Below are 19,898 nucleotides of genomic sequence, written 5' to 3'. Positions count from 1 at the left end.
ATTTATGCTGTTGTGCCAAAGCACAAAAACAGCATCAGTCTCGAGCTATCACACGTAATATACAGTAGGTTAGGTCATGATGGGATGTATAACCCTTTTCAAAAAAACTAAACAGATTACAACTGGTTAAATCATTTTGGTTCCTCCAGTTTGCTTGTTTTTTTACTGTGCTTTTGATCCTGTTATTCTGTGGTGTGGTGCATTCAGGGACTACAGTATTCTAGATAATAGCTGTTACACAGCCAACCTTAGAGCCCCAAATGTAGGTGTGTGATACTGATGCAAAGATCATGTGTATACCTAGCCGTATCCCAAGTCCTTACTACATACTTATAGTATACATCATGAACTATATAATGTATCTCTCAATGGTACTCAAGGAACAATGAACCTAATGTTTGTGCGCTAATGATAAAGACTTAGTCTATAATACCAGCAAAGCCAATAGCATTCCCATCAGCCTTAGCTGTACTTTGTGCTAATAAGACAGTATTGGTTTTCTTTCTTTTCACGTCATACACACAGACCTCCACCTTCTCTACCAAGCTCGGCAAATAGATTGTTACAAAAAATGTTCCCTTCCTTAAAAATAACAATATTTTTTTTTTCAGCCAAAAGAAATCAATGTAAATAAAGGTAATTTGACTAAATCAGTACATCTCTTACATCCTTGTGGACAGCTCTCTCTTTTATTGACACATACAAAGTAATGCCGAAAACTTTAGAAATGTTTTCTTCATTTTATTAGAGCAAAGAATCTTTAAAATACATGCAACAGTCGTCATTCTTTTCTTTCAGCGCATCATTTGTTGTACACTTTGGACAGCAGATCTAATAATTAGTATCTTAGAAATGTTATAAATTACAAAGACTTTACAAATGTATCGATAAATGACACAGTCATTGCATTTTAAAATCAACAATTTCTAAATATAATAATAAAGCAAGAAAGGGTGTACGAGTAACAGCTAAAGCATCAATGATATTTCCAATGAAAAACAGATAACATTTTAACAATTGACATGTTAACACATCGAGTTTCATACTTAATAACAATATTGCCATTTAAGACTGTAAAATATCTACCAAAGGCACCAAGAATGTGAGTCTTACATTTCCTATTATGTTCACAGTGAGGGATTTCTGCAGCAGGACTGAAATCTATCAGACGGCAGTTTAAAGAGGCAAGCTCCAGAGTGGGCTAGGATCCTGCATCAAACCGCAGCTTAAATTTCCTGCTAGTCATGTGTACCTTTGGAAAAAAAAGTCAGATTAGAATCCAAAGACACTCTAGAGCTTTCTGTGATTTACAAAGGCACAGGAGTGAATGACATCTGTTAGGCGCTTCGTGAAAGAGTCAGGAATTCTTCTCGGGTTTTGGGGTCCTCCAGGTAAACCCCCAACATGGTGCTCGTCACTGTGCAGCTGTTCATCTTCTGCACACCACGCATGACCATACACATGTGCCTGCAAACACACGCATGTCACAATCAGATTTGCAGCTGCAGTATTTAACCATGCTTTAAGGGGAGGCAAAGACTTTAAAAACATGTTAAGCTGAAGAACTGTTTTGCTTTAGCTGTTTGGCTTTGAATTCTACAGATGCTGATGATGGAAGTGTGTGTGTGTGTGTGTGTGTGTGTGTGTGTGTGTGTGTGTGTGTGTGTGCGTGTGCGTGTGTGTGTGTGTGTACTTACGATGCTTCAATAACCACAGCTACACCTTTTGGCTGCAGAGCCTCTGATATTCCCACAGCAATCTGCTTGGTAAGACGCTCTTGAACTGAAACAATAACATACATGTAAACATCATGATACGAGATGCCTTCAAATTATTGGGTAAACTACAAGAAAAGTGCTGTAACTATATGCAAAAACTATTAATACTGCATATTTCTTTGGGAGCTCACCTTGAAGCCTACGACTGAAGATCTCTACAATCCTGCAGAAACCAGAGCACAAGCAAAAAGAAGAGGAGTGATCAGGATTAATAATGATTAATCTTTTGATAAACAGTGAGTTGCAACAGTTCATGACCCCCTGGCCTCTGCTCTGGCTATCCAACTGTACAGACCCCACATCTGTGAATGATTCACCCTACAGAACTCTCAGAATCTGTAGTGCAAGATTCACCTACTGCAAGCTTTTCTAAGAAACCCAACAACACTGTAACTGTGATTCTGGGTTTGTATATTTAGAGATGGTGTGATATTTTAGCAAAGGGAAAAAGAAGGTGACCGACAGAGAGGCTGTGATAATAACTGGTGATTCCCACAGGTCTGAATGGATTTTCTCATGGCTCGAGAGCGGATGGAGTTCAGACTTGTGTCTGTGAGTGTGCTTGATGAGGGGACTGGATGATGGCCACTGGGCTTAGACTTAATCCCCCAGGTCAATGCACTGAAATAACAGAAGAACGCAGCCACCCTGCACTAACCCCAGAAACATACAGTGTGTGTGTTTGTGGGTGTATTACCTTGCCAGCTTGCTCAGTCCCACCACTTTTTTGTTGGGAATGTACCCGATGTGAACCTAGAAAGAGATGACAGAGAGTGAGTGCAGGGGTCACATAATCAGAGCAAAGGTTGGTATATATTAGCAAGTCAAATGCCTTACATGGCTTAGACACAATAAACTCAATTTAATGATGATCCAATGTTTGCTTTAAACCCACTAACACTCCACATGCTTTGTCTTACCTTGCCAAAAAATGGCACCAGGTGATGTTCGCACAGTGAAAACACATCAATGTTCTTCACAATCACCATCTCATCATGGTCTTCGTCAAATATGGCGTTGTTTAAGATGTCTAGGTACACAAACACACTTGTTTTAAAAAATATCTGCTTAAAAAAAATCACTTAGAAAATCCATCTAGGAGACATATTCCGTCATATCCCACCAGCAGTCCAATTTTATTCAAAAACCCATACTGTCATAGAATTAAGCTACGAACCTTTTGGCATTTTTGCTGTAAAGAAATCTCCTAGCCCATATATCAAATAAGGTCTGTATATACTACCGAGGAGCAAAACCATTACTCTATTTAGCCTAGAATTTAATTCAATCAAATGGAAAAAGTCCCCATCACAAAACTAGCCTAAAGCTTTTCCAGGTGGAACCAACTAAACTGCATTTCAGTTTGCAGGGTGTTGTATTTGCAGTGAACTGTTCTCATTGGTAATAATGATGAACCTGTTGACTCACCTTCGATGGTCTCGTGGTAGCCCTTGGTGAGGAACTGCATGGCCTTGGCGGCGCGCAACGGCGTGCGCAGCAGCCCCTGCCGGTCTGTGTCCTCCCCGAGCTCCCGGAGGATGCTCGTGTAGGCGGCCTCGAGCGTAGGTAAGCGGGACTGGTCCTCTTCATTTTTGCGGGACGTGTCGTGCTTGCGATGCACGACGGACTTCTTGCTGTCGATGATGAGGTCGCTGAAGCTGTTGCAGTGGAACTCCTCCACGGTGTCATTGACATTAACGTTGCAGTGGCCGTTCATGTTGGAGTTTATTTGATTTGTCTAAGTCTAAGAGCTGAGAAGAGTCCTGGAGTTGAGATACCCTGCAGGTCTGGAAAGCTAGTCCTGTTCCCGGTGCTCACAGCGTTTATAAAGCACTAACCGGGTGCCTCGTGTACATCGTTCGTCAAGGTGCCGCCTACGTCAAAACATTAATTTCGTCAGCAGGTTGAATGTCATCACAGAAAGCCCCCCCAACCCCCCCGCTCACGTGGAGCCCAGGCATGATTTCTTTACAGTTATGCTAATTATGTTTTATTTTATTTTATTCAACTTAGAAAAAGCTGAGCTTACAGCTGTGTAGACTCGGTATATAAAAGTATAAGCAACAATCAATTATTGATCAGACAGTGAGTTTGCGATTCATTTTCTGCTGTAAACTATATGTGAACATTCAAATGATTAATTTTTTCACAATTGCAAATTGAAATAACAATTTTGACAATTGCTATACGATACACTTTATTCTCATCAATATTTCTATCTTGAAATTGCAAGAACTTCCAAATCAAATACATTATATACAGTAATTGAACACATGTTGCTGCTCATTCAGGAGGCTTATTCAGTTTTGCCGATAGGTTCATCTTTTTTGAACTGTCATGTGAAATGTCATTGTGAGACAGGTAACAAGAAACAAAGTATGGCTAAGTGTGATCCCACATTGCGATGAATATCAGGATGGCATTGCCATTGCCATTTAAAACATTTAATTTAAAAGACTGGACCTATGTGTGTTTATACATTTTGGGATAATATGGAAAGCCCTTCAAGGGATAAATACACTTTTTACCTTTTTTCTTAACATGAAATGGATGAAAAAAAAAAACAAACATCTAGAAGCCCTTCTTATCTGGAACATAGGTTCCCTGGCACACATTATTTTCCATGGATGAGAGCTATAGTTAGATTCAGGGTCCATATTTGTTTAATCTCGCTGATGAGGAATGTTGATTATACGCTAGTTAAAACCTCGGACTGCAGAAGAGGAGAGAATTGGTTTGGTAACCGCTGTGTCAACTCTTGGCTGCATCAAATGTCTTGTCAATTTTCCAGCTGGAACTTCAAATAAACCATCAGTATTTACCCTATCCACATTGGAAATTGTTGTTTTCTTTAGAGTTGTAACTCAAAAATAGTAATTTAATTAAATAGGGTAAATAAAATTACTAAAATAAATGACTTTTGCTCAAAACATTAGACCTGTCCTCTAATCCCTACTAGAATAAGTGTGCATGTTTAGGTGTAGTATAATGCTCCTGTAATGTACCTAATCTAGTTGTCCGTTTTACTGCAGAGCTTGTAAAAATTGTGTATTGATTAGATTCTGAACCGTGCAACTCATTTTTTTGTTTTTACTAACTTTAGTTCTAATGTTAATTTTAATTTGACTTCAAACCATAAGTAACTCTTTCAAGTGATTCTAAATTTCTCATAATGGTGGATTAGTGTTACATTTCTTTTCCTAATGTTTAGATTTTACAAATAGTCCAACGGTGAATAGAGACATTGATGACCTTGTGTCCCTTTGTGTTAGTACATAGTTCCATTTTGTCTATGGCCTTGGATGGCTTCACTTCCCAGAAAAGACACTCAGTTCTGCCCCTGCTAAAGTCCGGCTGAGTTCCAAGGCTGCTATACTTGCAATGACATTCATGGGTCCGGTCTGAGAATGGCCACCATTTCCTGCTCCAAAACCGAGTGACACTCCTCAACCAGGCCTCCTCCAAAGACTCAGGAGGCACACAAACAATACAGCTGTTGACACTGTCCCACATGGGTCTGCCCCCCCCCCCCCCCCCCCGCCGTCTCACATCAGCACAAACCTTGGGTCAGGCAGATGAGACTAATGGCTTCAAATGTTTGGTTCAGATACTTGACTCTCGTTACCGCAGAGTGGTTTTAGTTTTTTGAAGGCTATTCATACTGCATATTGCCACCTGAATATGCTCTGTTCTTAAATCCATTTTTTGCATAATATCTGTTTCTCACAATTTACTTGGAACATATGCTGCACACAGGTGATACTGAGTCTCCTCAATTATCCATCCATCCATCCATCTTCTCCCGCTTATCCATCAGGGTCACGGAGGTAACAGCTCCAGCAGAGAGCACCAAACTTCTCTTTCCCTGGCCACATCAGCCAGCTCTGACTGGGGGATTCCAAGGTGCTCTCAGGCCAGCGAAGAGATATAATCCCTCCACCTGGTCCTAGGTCTACCCCTCGGTCTCTTCCCAGCTGGACGTGCCTGGAACACCTCCCTAGGGAGGCGCCCAGGTGGCATCCTCACTAGGTGCCCGAACCACCTCAACTGGCTCCTTCCAACGCGAAGGAGCAGCGGTTCTACTCCGAGTCCCTCCCGGATGACTGAACTTCTCACCTTATCCCTAAGTGAGATGCCAGCCACCCTGCGAAGAAATCCCATTTTTGTCGCTTGTATCTGCGATCTCGTTCTTTCGGTCATGACCCATCCTTCATGACCCTAGGTGAGAGTAGGAACGAAAATGGCCCGGTAGACAGAGAGCTTTGCCTTCTGGCTCAGCTCTCTTTTTGTCACAATGGTGCGGTAAAGTGACTGCAGTACCGCTCCTGCTGCTCCAATTCTCTGGCCCATCTCACACTCCATTGTTCCCTCACTCGAGAACAAGACCCCGAGATACTTGAACTCCTTCACTTGGGGAAAGGCCTCATTCCCTACTTGGAGTGGACTGTCAATCGGTTTCCTGCTGAGAACCATGGCCTCAGATTTGTAGGTGCTGATCCTCATCCCAGCCGCTTCTGGGCCTGGCTCCAGATGGGGACCCAGGGCTTCCTCCGGGGCCGGGTATCCTCGCTTTCATGTGTGTTTGTCATGAGCTCTTTTGAACCAATCTTAGTCTGGCCCCTTATCTGAGACCAATTTGCCATGGCACACAAACCTCTCTACCACGATAAGGTGCTGGTTCTTGGAAAGGCCTCAATTATACATTAGTTAAACTATACCATGCTTAAACCAAGTCCTAAATTGTTATTTCCTATGTCACACTGTGTAACAAATGTAAACAAATGAGCAAAAATGAACAATTGTGATGATGAGCTTATGACACCATGAACTCTTTAATCTCCATGATGGCTCTGAGCTGCCTTATTCCTGCACGTCATGTGTGATTACTATGGAGGTTTGCAGTTCATCAATGGAATTGTTTCAATCCAAAATCGGTCACCTGATCAGAAATTATCCTCAGTCAAATAGGATTTATTCATGTTTTTAGATTTACAGCCAAAATGTAGGTCATGCTTTCAAGTTGTTGTCTGATATTTAATTTAATCCTTCACTTCTAAATTATCACAAAAAGTGTACTTTTTTACTAGATGAGTCATCTTGTTCCAGACGTTGAATATTTCATTATAATAATCAATGATTATTCAAAGTTGTGTTATTTAATAAAAGAAAAGCATTTAACAGAATCAAGTTCTAGCTGGAGGCCAGATAACCTGCACAACAAAAGTAATACAGGATCTGACCCCGATCAAACATTAAACCAGATTCTTAAAGGGAAGGAAGAAGGGGAACAGCCAATCAAATTCTATATTACAGGGTATTGGAAAACATCTGGTCAGAGGGACCAACTGCATACAACAAGGCAATTTACACTACCGTGTTGTAAATGTTGGCTATACGGCCGAAAACTAGCATAAATGGTAATTATTTATAATTTATATATAATATAATTTAACAAAGGTTAAAGAGAGACAGCCATTTTTCCATTAGTTAGATGTGGATTGAAACTGTGGGAAAGTCTAATTGCAGAACAAACTTACAGTGATATATATATATATATATACAGTATATATATACTGTATATATATATATATATATATACAGTAATTATATGGGACTATTATACATTTCTACGATAATTACATTTGGATGAAAAACCTTGCTCAGTGTTTAGAGCCAGTCATCTATGGTTTTCAAATAATTTAAAAACAAGTTGAAATCTTACTGTAAATAGATTTGTATTTGAAGTATTTGTGAAATATTCACACTCTAAAAAGTAAGATAATTTGGGAATACATCTCTTCATCAGCTCACGTGATGATAATATGACCAAACATTTAAATGTATAAGCACTGCTTTTACCTTAGCTCCACTATTATAGCCCCATGTGACCTCAATGGCAACCTTCTCGTCAGAGTGTTTTCTTCTGACCAGTATAAAGCGTGAAAATTGTTGATTTTTTTTCTTTCACAAACTGGTAAAAACACGTCAGGTTCGTGGGCAAATGCCTCAGTATAACAGAAGGTATTTAAAAACGTTTTGTAAACATAACATTGTAGTCACCGCCGCTGAGCTAAAGGCCTCTAATACTCGGAATGATGACGTAGACAGTCTCATTAAAACACTTCTGAGCAACCGCTGTTTTTAAATTCACCAGTGGACTATTTACTGATATATAATCAGTGTGAAAACTTTAAAGCAGCAGCAGTAGTTATACGTTTCACCCTAGGTTTACGATATTTGCAAAGCAAATGTATCACACAGGGCATTGAAAAAATTAATTCAGCGATTTGGAATTTAGTTTGATTTGTTTGTGTATTAATGGCATTTCATGGCTCTGTACCTTAACAAACCCTACAGATTAAATCTGATTGACTTCACATCGGGTCAGGACCTTCTTAAAACCACAAGAAACAAAAGTTATTAAAAGCCTTCTTTTACTTGGAATAACCTTGCCGTTGCGTCGCCGCCATTTTGAGGCACTCGCCGTGAAAGAGGGACTTGGCCTGGGAACTGGAAGGTCAGCAGTTCAAGTCCCCGAAAGACCAAGTGCTACCGTGGTGTCCCTGAGCAAGGCACCGTTCCCTACACTGCTCCCCGGGCACTGTACATATGGCAGCCCACTGCTCCTAACACTAGGATGGGTCAAATGCAGAACACAAATTTCCCCATGGGGATTAATAAAAGTACATCTTAAGAGGAAGTTGTTGAAACTTAACAATACTTTCTCTAAACTGCTCCAAATTTCTTGTGCTTGATAGAGTCTCGGCCTAAGTACCTTTACAAGTAAGTTCCTAAAAAACTTGATTTCTGTACATTTAACACAGTATCACTATTACGTCTTGACACTATTGTTCTACAAACAAACACAAGAGGTTAATGTTGAATGGTTGCCGATGACATTATTCAAGAAGTTTCCTGGAAACCACATTCCATGGCATTCATGAGTTTTCACAGATCCTGGAATAGGGAGCAGATGTGTCACGTAACTCTCACATGCAGGCATGGAATTATCATTCATGTTTTACCCTTTTTATTTAACAGAACACTTATTGTCTCTGGGTCTATTTGGAATTTCCCCACGGCTGATAAATTGCATTATATTTTAACTGCACTCAAAGTCCTTTAAGAACTTAAACATTCTTATTATTTTTCTAATACACAATATATTGCTTTAAATGTAAGATGCCAAAATGATGATGTTTCTTAAAACCCTAAAAAAAACAGTCAAAAAAACACTTTTTGCTTGCAAATCTAATTAGGAAGTGTTTGTTTTTTATGAGAAATATTCAAGACAAAACAGGCTTATAAAAAGGTACAAAAAATGCTAGTATAACAATGAATTAACACACTACCACACTACCATACAGTAGCAGGCAGTATGCATTGTTTATGTTGCTTTGCAAACCGCAAATACTCCCGAAGAAGAAGAACGTAGTTTCCGGTTTGGCCACAGTGGTGGCGGGAGATTCCAGCATGGCGGTGCAGCCGAAACACAACCTGTCTATGGACAGTGCAGCCGAAAGTGGCTTTCTAAGCTTCATTTTCTCCATGCCGGAGAAACCGGACACTACTTTCAGAGTGTTTGATCGTAACGACTTCTACACTGTACACGGAAAAGATGCCGTATTCGCGGCGAAAGAAGTTTTCAAGACGAATGGGGTCATCAAATATTTGGGCTCAGGTAACCTAACCACTAGCTAGCGAACCACATAGCTGGATCTTGCAGACTGGCGGCTGCAAGCTAACTGTTGATAATGCATAGAGGCTAAGATGTCGATGCAAGCTAAGCTAGCTAAGCTAGTTAACTTACAAATGCATCTATTAGCCACACATTCTGCCACATTAGCAGAGAGCTTTGCATTACATGTGGGCAAACAGGTTGTTTCTGAATTAATATGGGCATGTTTGTCTACAGGGAGTCGCAAGCTGGAAAGTGTGGTCCTGAGCAAGATGAATTTCGAGGCCTTTGTGAGAGACTTGCTGCTGGTGAGGCAGTACAGAGTGGAAGTTTACAAAAACCACAACAAGAGCAGCAAAGAGCACGACTGGAAGCTCGAGTACAAGGTACCGTGATGACTACCGATGACATGAGTGTCTATGTGACTAGCCTTTTTGTTTGTCCGCGAAGTGCAATTGGTTTTGCAACATTAAACACACATAGTTAGCATTAATCAGGGTAACGCAGACTGCAAAAAGTCAGCTTTCAAAAACAAGGAAAAAAAAGTACAAAAATTAGGTATATTTTGCTTAAAAATAGCAAAATTATCTGCCAATGGAACAAGAAAATGTGGCTTGTCAAGACTTTTCAAAACAAGTAAAAATATCTTATCTCAATTAACCCACAAATACCTTAATTAGTGTATTTTATCTAATAACAAGTACATTTTTCTTGATTCTAATTAAACACACGTGGCCTTTTTTCTCAATATACTGAAAAATATTCTTGAATTAAGTAAATGCTAGAGCCATTATCTTGACATAGTGGTATGCACTACTAGGCCATGTATTTCTCGAAACCAGCAAAGTCATACTAAAAACTAGTGTACTTTTCTTGATATAGCTAAGAATATTTTCCTCTGTATGTAGAATAGTTTTCTTAAATTTCTTGAAATAAGTAAAAAGCTGTGGAATCATAGTAATGCTTAATAATCAGTGATCCTGACAGTACTAAAAGAGGAAGTGACACAGACTTGGTTAAATGAAATTCTTCTTTATTATATTTAACATGCCCATGACAGGGGTACAACAAAACATGGCAGCCTCAATGCTTAACTTTAACAATGAAATATGTTCTTCTCAGAAGTGAGACGAGATGATACGTACCTCTCCGAGCGTTGTGCGACCTCCCAGTCAGTCAGACGCGCTGTCACTCCTGTTAGCATTTGTAGCTAGACTCAGCATGGCCAACGGTAAGTTTCAGGGCTGTAGTTAGATGCGACCAAAGTCTTCCACGATTTTCCTGTTTACATAGGTTTATATGACCTGTGACATGAAACAAAGTTCGGTTACGCAAATTCAAACGTGGCTTTTTCTATGCTGTGGAAAGTGTATACTATAAAGACAGGCGTAGTAACACCTTCTGCGTGCTTCGACAGTGCATTGATACCTTCACTTCTGGGGGAGCATTGATACCTTCACTTCTGGGGGAAACAGAAGTGAAGGTATCGATGCGCTGTCGAAGCGCACAGAAGGTGTTACTACGCCTGTCTTTATAGTACGCAGTTCAGTTTAGTACGCAGACTCAGCAGCAGTGCATGAAGAAGCATAATAATCAGAACAATACATAATGAAATCCTTCCTCCTCCTAATTATATCGAGATCAAAAAATAACAGTAACATAATAAAAAGCAAATGAGCATAAAGTATGACCACCATTACAAGTCGACGTCTTTAGAATCCAAACATTGGCTGAATATGTATCCAATATCCACACAAATTTCGCCAGCCTGTCAGTCTGAACATTTCTATTGGTTAAACTACCTCTGTTGGTTAAATGTAGAGCTACGTGTTCTTTCATTGTGCAAGTAATCCAATATGCTTTATATTTTCTTGGTAGGATCTGTACTGTTTATAAAGCTTTTGTTTTGTATGCCTTAATCAGCATGTGATAATGTCACCCGGTGTAATCTGCACTGTCTATTATTGTATTGCATTATGGTCGGATGTATTTGCAAATACTCCGATATTAAATTGATATGAATCCACTACAACACATTGTTGTCATATTTGAACTCAAATAACTTGTTAAAGATAATATTGCCCTGTAATTTCGGATCTCTTTGTTAGCAACTGTGTAGTCAAACCACTAAAAAGAATGTTTGTTTCTTTGTCTTTCAATCCCTTACCTGTCATCCATATGCCCATTTTCGCCCCTCAGGCCTCTCCAGGAAACTTGACTCAGTTTGAGGAGATTCTGTTCGGTGGGGGAACCGGAGCAGTGGGCGGTGCAGGAGTTGTAGCTGTGCGTTTTGCTACAGGAGCTGATGGACAGCGCGTGGTCGGCGTCGGCTATGTGGACGCGGCCCAGAGAACGATGGGAGTGTGTGAGTTTCCTGACAACGAGATCTTCTCCAACCTGGAGTCCCTTCTTGTGCAAATCAGCCCCAAAGAGTGTCTCTTGGCCCAGGGTGAAGGCAACACTGACAACAATAAACTACGGGAGGTATGTGGTGGTCAGGGACAAGAACACGGCAAAACCTCTGCCTTCCATCTAAAATATATTTCATAAGTGAGTCACGATATGCTCAATAAATATAAAAAAACTATAAATGAATCTTTGAGCTTCTGCTGCTTTTATATTGAACGTGTATGTAGAACATATATGCAGTTAGAAACTAGAAGCTCCCCAAAAGGTATAGGTCTCAAAAACTGCTGCAACTAAATATATCTATATATCTTTAATAATAATACAGTAGGAGTATTTTTTTAATACCCACTAACAGTACAGGCAGGAGTTAGTTGTGAATGCATTTGCAATTACGGTGTGAAGACATTGTCGGGATTCTGTGTTTGTGTAGGTGGTAGAGCGAGGCGGCGTGCTGGTCTCCGAGAGGAAGAGAGCAGAGTTCAGCAGCAAAGACACGATCCAGGATCTGAACCGGCTGCTGAGGGCCAAGAAAGGAGAGAGCGTGGCGAGCAACACGCTGCCTGAGCTGGACAAACAGGTGATCACAGAAAGAGATTCCAACAAACCCGACACCATCACATTCACACTGTTGATTCTGCCACAACAAAAATAAGTGTTTTCTAAAGAGGAATTAGTGTATGAAAACAAGAAATGAATTGGTAGCTCAAGTGCACTGAACAGGACAATCTGATTCTTAATACTCACATTTCTTAGATAATAAGCCAATGGAACATATAACACCTTTTACAACTGATTTCCCATGAGTAGCCAGTACAAGATAATGAACGTGCCAGATTTGGCTACTGTTAAATCTCAATCTATCTTCTGAAAGTCTTTACCTGACCTCTTTGCGCAGCTGTAGTTTTAAGTGCTTGATATCCCCTCTCATTTACGGTTGACTGTGTGTGCTTTTGTTCTCAGGTGGCCATGTCGTGCTTGGCCGCAGTGGTGCGTTTCCTTGAGCTGCTCTCTGACGAGTCCAACTTTAACTCCTTCAGTTTGACCTCTCTGGACCTGGGTCAGTACATGAGGCTGGACAACGCTGCCGTCAGGGCTCTCAACCTCTTCCAGGTCAGTGACAGGAACCAGGTCATCAAGGTCCTTAGTTTCGCCCAATTAACCTAAGAAGCTAGAAACTACAGACAAGGTCAGGGGACTCAAATCACAATTCTTTGTCTTACATGTCATGCTTTCACTAGGGTTTATTTCACATATCTATCAACCTTATACCTGCCGACTCTGATTGGCTTCTTTCCCCAAAGCTTAGCTTAGATTGGAGATGTCCCCCATTCCATAATTGGCAGACAAAACATTATTTCTCAAGAAAAAGTTGTTGTCAGGAAAGGAAAACTACCCAAGATAATGTGTACTGAGCCTCTGGTGTTGCAGCTGCTGAAGCATTATGTGTTGGTGTGGCTGTGCTTATGCCAATGAGGCGAATGACCAAAAAAGTGTTTGATTGATCAGAGTTTTTTTTTCTATCCCAGGGATAAACAGGTGCTATAAAAGCCATGGGAACTGTGTATTATCCTTACCTGTTAATGGATTCCTGCAGGGATCCCCTGATGACACCAGTGGAGCTCATTCATTGGCCGGTCTGTTGAACAAGTGCCGCACGCCGCAGGGTCAGCGTCTGGTCAACCAGTGGATCAAACAGCCACTCATGGACAAAACCAAAATAGAGGAGAGGTAATATGGCGATGGGAGCAGAGGTGTATTTTAATGTGTTAGTTTTTAGAAAGATTAAAGCCAATCTAACTGCCTTCTCTCCAGTGGCTCACCTCCTGTCAGATTTTTGAAAAGTAGCTTTTACCCAGTTAAACTTTCAATCTTTATATAAGCTTTTGATTTAAGCTACTTAATGTAGAATAAATGAACCAGGACCGTCAGTTTATAGATCAAGAAGCTGTTGAAAGATAAAATAACAGAATTTGTTATTTCAATGTGTTGGATACCTTTATCATGGAGAATTTAAATACATTTAGAATTCTAAATTTGAGACACTCTAGGTAAATTCAATAACCACATAGGACAAACTTTGAGGATTCTCATAGTGTTTTCTTGCCGTGTTTATAGGCTGGACATGGTGGAGAGCTTTGTTTGTGACTCTGAGCTCAGACAGACTTGCCAGGAGGATTTGCTGCGGCGTTTTCCGGACCTTAACCGCCTGTCCAAGAAGTTCCACCGTCACTCTGCCACTCTTCAGGACTGCTACCGTGTCTACCAGGCTGTGAGCCACCTCCCTGCCCTAGTCGGCGCCCTGGAGAGATACTCGGGTACACACAAAGCTGCAGCTCATACTAAGCGTTAATGCACTGTACACTGTGTGGCCAATTTATTAGTTTGATGAGGTTTGTTGCTCCTCCTTTTGCACTCATAGCCTTCATAAATCTGGGTATTTATTCTACAAATCCCTCTGTCAACATGAGGATCCTGGATTTGTCCATTAACAGTCCAGAGCCCAAAAAAGACTCATTCTTCTCTCCACTGAAAACCTTGTTACCTGACAGTCTCCAGCTGCTGTAGCCCATTAATATACAATAATTCTGTACTGCAGTTATCAAAAAAAAAGCAGCATAGCCTTCACCCTTCAGATTTTTGCTACATTGCTTTTATTTTTAATGAAACTTACATTCTTTTTAAAGAAACGGTTTGATATTTTGGTAAATTTGATAAACTGATAAACTAGTGATTTACATGCATTAGTAGCCTGCAAACATTTATTTTGTGTGTGTGTGCACGTGTGCCTGCTCTAGGTAGCTACGAGGTTCTGTTGGAGGCGGTGTTCCTCTCTCCTCTCAGAGACCTGCACTCTGACTTTGTTAAATACCAGGAGATGATTGAAACCACGCTGGACATGAACCAGGTCTTTGCTTTAGTATTTTATGTACAATTTAAGAATATCTCTCCCATAATACTCTTCACGCTGTTTACATGTTTCTTTTCTTGCATGTTTTGTGTAGATTGACCACCATGAGTTCTTGGTGAAGGCGTCATTCGACCCAATGTTGAGCGAGCTGAGAGAAAAGATGGACGAGCTGGAGAAGAGCATGCAGGCGGTGCTGAACAGTGCAGCCAGAGAACTAGGTCTCACACACACACACACACACACACCAGGCACTGAGACCAAGTTTATTTATCTAGCAGATATCTGTACGCATGCATCTGCTGATGAGCTTTTAATATGTGTGACAAAGAAGTCAAAGCAAGTCGATCACATTGTCATCATGTGCTTTTTTTTCCAGTGTAGTAAATTCTTCAGATTATTCCAAATGAAAGACCAAAATGAAATATCAGGCTGAATGGAGAAAACATTCAACTGTTTTTGAGATGGACATTTGTTTTCGCTTTCCATGTGTGTCTGCAAACTTCAATGTTTGTAAAAAAGAAAGAAAAACTGAACACATTCTAAATGTGTTTTTCTATACAGTGTATTTCTCATAATGGTAGTTTTTTATTTTCACAAAAAGAAAGGACATTTAATAGACATGACGAACCTCTATTGCTCCCGCTAAAGCAGGCTGGAGCTCTTCAATTCATAACCATTTTCCACTGAGCAGCCAGACAACCCGGTGTTACAAATCAAATTTTCCTTACAGATAACCAATCTTTTTTATGTCCTAGTACAGAAGGTATAGACATTTCAGGTTTATCAGTGTGGAGGATCTGTCCAGGCTTTAGATTCCCACAGACAGATAGCCTCTGAAACTGGAGCTGTGTCTGTCCCACACCGTGAAATTCATTTTGTTGCATTTAGCTTGGGCTATACACCCACTATGGAAACAATTCACTTTGTGATTCTACTAGATAGCTTTTGATATGCTTCAGATGCATATATTTTTGCTATTGGCCACCCTTATGTACTTATCCCAGATGGCGAGTAACTCAGATCTGTAGACATTTTTATAATCCATAGGTTATAATAAAAAATCTTTTGAATCTCAGTTCTACAAAGCCGACTAGGTATGCAACTAACACGTTTTTAAAATGCTGATTAATCTGGATTACTTTCTCGATTTAATTGATTATTTTTTGTTGAAAATGTCAAACTGATTAATCGATTAAAAATGGTCCCATAATGTTCATTTTCAGGTTTCATATTTATAATTTTGCCTCTACTGTGACATGTTTACATGCTTTAATGTTAAAAAAAAAAGCTCTTTTTTCCCTCTGTCTGAAACCAGAGGTCAGTCTGCTCTGATTGGTTAGCAGACCGCCTCTGTTGAGATTGGACAAACACTGATAATAGCTGCCCACTGCAGAGGTTACATTTTGTGTGTGCTGTACATGTATGACAAGAATAAAGGGCTTCATCCTCCAATTCTTCTTCCTCTACAGGAAAGAAAAAACCCCGATAGCCTAACAGGGCCTCTATAAAACAGTTGGCGACTAAATCAATAGCTGACAATAGATTCATCTTTGCAGCTCTAGAAATGCCTTCATTACACAGTATGTTATTAATGCCCAGCCTTATTTGGAAAATTGGTCACATTATTCATACTTAAGTGAATGCAAGCTTTATCGCATAAGAAACGAGTAAATAAACACAAGAGACACTTATATTGTTTTTATAATATTCAAACACATGTAGATATTTCAGTGTAAATGTTTCCATTTGTGTTTGAAAAGTGTGTATGTTCCTTTTTTGTATGTTGATGTATTTGATTCCATTAGTGGCATTTATATGATGATGATTCAATTTGCGTCTGACTGCAGTAGCGTTGTGTTTCAGGTCTGGATGCTGGTAAGACGGTGAAGCTGGAATCTAACGCCATGCTGGGCTTCTACCTGAGAGTCACCTGCAAGGAGGAGAAGGGCCTGAGGAACAACAAGAAGTTCAGCACGCTGGACGTTCAGAAGAACGGAGTGCGCTTCACAAACGGGTCTGTGTCACTCGCACACCTCATGTCCTCCCCGTATAGATGCTCTCTTCCTATCAGCTTACCCTCTGTTGTCTCACATGTCTACAGAAAGCTGAGCTCTCTGAACGAGGAGTACACAAAGAACCGGGAGGAGTACGAGGAGGCCCAGGACGCCATTGTCAAAGAGATCATCAACATAGCCTCAGGTGAGGAACGCCATCACATGCTGCTCACTGTGGCTCATCGGCATGGCATCGATTTGACAGACAGAAGACGTTACGTCAGCTGATTTAGGGGGAAACCATGACCGGATTTGTCTAATGTGACCTTCTAGTAATTGATTTCATTCCCATTTTCTACATTGGGCAACAAACTGTAGTGTACTTTGAATAAGATTCTTGTCAGAAGGCATTCTTTAACCAGATACAAATCTTTTTGGAACCTGCACATGCTTCAGTCTCCTGTTTCTATGCTAATTCATTTGAAGTGCTGAACTTTTCACCCACCAGGCTACGTGGATCCCCTCCAGACGCTGAGTGATGTGATAGCCCAGCTGGATGCCGTGGTGAGTTTTGCCGTGGCATCAGTATCCGCTCCTGTGCCGTACGTGCGGCCTCGTCTGCTGGCGGAAGGCTGCAGGCGTATGGAGCTGACGCAGGCCAGACATCCCTGCATGGAGACTGACGCAGACACTGCCTTCATACCCAACGATATCACCTTCATCCAGGGAGAGAAGAACTTCTACATAATTACAGGTGTGACCACATAATGCACTTCCAAAGGTACATATAAAACACTTTCAATGCAAGTGTGTTGAGAAACATATCAAAGCTAATGGGAGTGAATATGGGACCCTTTCATTACTATCCCCTTTTCAAAAACACTCATTATTAAGCAAAGCTGAATGGAGCTGCCCCTTTACATTCATCACCTTGTTTAAATATTTTCACACTGCTTACAAAACATTCTGAACTTTTCAGTCTCCTTTTCACCCATTCCATTGATTCAGAGATCAGTCACACAACAGCCAAAACAAACGAAGAACAATCACTTTCTGTGTTGTATCCTGTGTGTGAAAATGTGTTTCAATCCCAGGGGTCAGGTTCTTATCCGTAACTATAGTAATTTGCCTAATCTTCACACTTTTTTTAGATGCTTTCCCCCCTAGTTCTGAGAATAACGGCACATGACAAAAAGTCACACATAACTCTTGTCTCCACAGGACCAAATATGGGCGGCAAGTCGACGTTCATCCGTCAGGTGGGAGTGATCGCTCTGATGGCTCAGATCGGCTGCTTTGTGCCATGTGAGAAGGCGGAGCTTAGTGTGATTGACAGCGTCCTAGCCAGGGTGGGAGCGGGAGATAGCCAGGTCAAAGGAGTGTCCACTTTTATGTCCGAGATGCTGGAGACGGCTGCCATACTGCGGTAAGAACAAATTGCACAAATTGCTAACTGCTTTAAAAATGACACAAGCATTTCTCATCGCACGTTTCGCCTCTTCAGCTCGGCCACAGAGAACTCTCTCATCATAATCGACGAGCTCGGAAGAGGCACGTCCACGTACGACGGCTTTGGTCTGGCCTGGGCCATAAGCGAACACATCGCCTCTAAAATCAGCTGCTTCTGTCTGTTTGCCACTCACTTCCACGAGCTGACGGCAATGGCAGCGCAGCAGTCCACCGTCCACAACCTGCACGTCACCGCTCTGACCACACACAACACTCTGACCATGCTGTACAGGATCAAACCAGGTGCAAACCACACGCATGCTGTCATACCTTTATGGCTGGGGAGTTTTAAATGTAGTGTAACGAGGTTTTGATATTATTTTGTCAGAAGATTAATCGAACAATCCAAACATAAATGAAGGATTTGAATAAAATCCTCTTTTAATCATTGCACACATCCCAGTATAAGGAGCAGTCCATGCTCTGTGCTTGGGGACTTCTGATACTGCCACCCCGTTTCCATCATTGTTAGATTAATAGTTATTGACATTTGAATCTTTGTTATTTTTCTTCTGCCCTAATGGGGATGTAAGCTGATCTAGAAATGGTTTATTTTATTGTTTTTGGAAACTGTAATGTGAAGAAGAATAGCATGTGGACTGACCCGGCCACTGACACTGTGTTCAGGTGTGTGTGACCAGAGTTTCGGTATCCATGTTGCGGAGTTGGCTTGCTTCCCGCCATCGGTGGTGGCCATGGCGAAGGAAAAGGCGGCGGAGCTGGAGGAGTTCCAAGAACCTGCAGGGGAGAAACCGGAGCTGGAGGAAGAGCCCGAGGCCAAGAGACGACGGACGGACAAACAAGTAGGGCTCAGTGCTTCACCGTCCAGCTGTCATAGCAACCTACTTATAATCATGCAGCATGGCCTCATTAGAAACAAGAACCGACCCCTACTTCAGTAGAAGCATGACGTGTGTCTTTAAATTCTATATTATTTGTGACATCCAATGATAACATTGTCATACCTTTTTTCTTTTTTAAACATAAATGCACTTTACAGTTACTTTGACATACTATGGCAATTTAGGACAAAAGCTTTAGGAATATATGGTATAGTATGACGTGTTATACTTGTTTATATGTCTGTATATATAGCACATGTTGTTTTGAGGCTGAAAATCAGTTTTTCCTTCAGGGTTCCTAAAGATTTTACAGATGCAATAGGTTTTGACCTTACCAGCATCACACGCACTGCATTCCCACCATGAGACAATGAATGTAAACATGGAGATTTGGTCTACTGGCAGTGGTAACATCCCTCAGGAACAACAATTGACCTGATGTGCTGTGTCTCTCCTTCAGGAGGGGGAAACCCTGATCCAGAAGTTTCTGGAGAATGCCAAGTCTCTCCCGGCTGCCACCATGAGTGACGAAGAGGTGAAGACAGCGCTCAGGAAGATGAAGCAGGAGCTCCTTTCCAAAAACAACACATACATCACAGAGATCCTGTCACGCTACATTCCTGCAAAAACAGCTTGATTTTCAGGATCGAGACAAACAAACCCCAAATTTATGTTCTGTAGGTAACCACACTAGAGCGCTTCAGATGTTTAGTTTTTCAATAAAGAGTTATTACTGGATATGCTTGTGTCAGATTTCTTTTAGAATACATTATTCTGGCC

General features: G+C 41.0%; 2 protein-coding genes across 2 annotated transcripts; one reads left to right on the top strand and one right to left on the bottom strand.

Moving 5' to 3' along the window:
* Positions 1 to 667: 667 nt before the first annotated feature.
* On the bottom strand, positions 668 to 10,811 carry gch2 (GTP cyclohydrolase 2). Its single transcript, XM_063894029.1, has 7 exons — positions 10,602 to 10,811; positions 3,207 to 3,652; positions 2,699 to 2,808; positions 2,476 to 2,531; positions 1,910 to 1,941; positions 1,698 to 1,782; positions 668 to 1,467 (listed from the first exon to the last, which is right to left on the bottom strand). Exons 2-7 carry the CDS (start codon positions 3,493 to 3,495, stop codon positions 1,338 to 1,340), a joined length of 702 nt encoding a protein of 233 aa, XP_063750099.1. The 5' UTR covers positions 3,496 to 3,652; positions 10,602 to 10,811; the 3' UTR covers positions 668 to 1,337.
* msh2 (mutS homolog 2 (E. coli)) lies at positions 9,219 to 19,856 on the top strand. Its single transcript, XM_063894022.1, has 16 exons — positions 9,219 to 9,459; positions 9,694 to 9,842; positions 11,656 to 11,940; positions 12,296 to 12,442; positions 12,826 to 12,975; positions 13,460 to 13,593; positions 13,981 to 14,180; positions 14,661 to 14,770; positions 14,868 to 14,991; positions 16,637 to 16,787; positions 16,875 to 16,972; positions 17,276 to 17,521; positions 17,989 to 18,193; positions 18,272 to 18,519; positions 18,904 to 19,079; positions 19,579 to 19,856. Exons 1-16 carry the CDS (start codon positions 9,252 to 9,254, stop codon positions 19,753 to 19,755), a joined length of 2,808 nt encoding a protein of 935 aa, XP_063750092.1. The 5' UTR covers positions 9,219 to 9,251; the 3' UTR covers positions 19,756 to 19,856.
* Positions 19,857 to 19,898: the final 42 nt, after the last annotated feature.

Source organism: Eleginops maclovinus, chromosome 10, assembly GCF_036324505.1.
Source record: "Eleginops maclovinus isolate JMC-PN-2008 ecotype Puerto Natales chromosome 10, JC_Emac_rtc_rv5, whole genome shotgun sequence".
Classification (NCBI taxonomy): Eukaryota; Metazoa; Chordata; class Actinopteri; order Perciformes; family Eleginopidae; genus Eleginops; species Eleginops maclovinus.
This window is presented reverse-complemented; position numbering and strand designations above follow the sequence as displayed.

Excerpts from the sequence above, each read along its gene's own strand:
- gch2 (XM_063894029.1), bottom strand. The coding sequence starts at position 3,495 with ATGAACGGCCACTGCAACGTTAATGTCAATGACACCGTGGAGGAGTTC. Across the intron at positions 2,809-3,206 it reads CTACCACGAGACCATCGAAG|ACATCTTAAACAACGCCATA; the intron begins GTGAGTCAACAG and ends TTGTGTACCTAG. Across the intron at positions 1,942-2,475 it reads GGACTGAGCAAGCTGGCAAG|GATTGTAGAGATCTTCAGTC; the intron begins GTAATACACCCA and ends TGGTTTCTGCAG.
- msh2 (XM_063894022.1), top strand. The coding sequence starts at position 9,252 with ATGGCGGTGCAGCCGAAACACAACCTGTCTATGGACAGTGCAGCCGAA. Across the intron at positions 9,460-9,693 it reads CATCAAATATTTGGGCTCAG|GGAGTCGCAAGCTGGAAAGT; the intron begins GTAACCTAACCA and ends GTTTGTCTACAG. Across the intron at positions 18,194-18,271 it reads GAGACGGCTGCCATACTGCG|CTCGGCCACAGAGAACTCTC; the intron begins GTAAGAACAAAT and ends TCGCCTCTTCAG.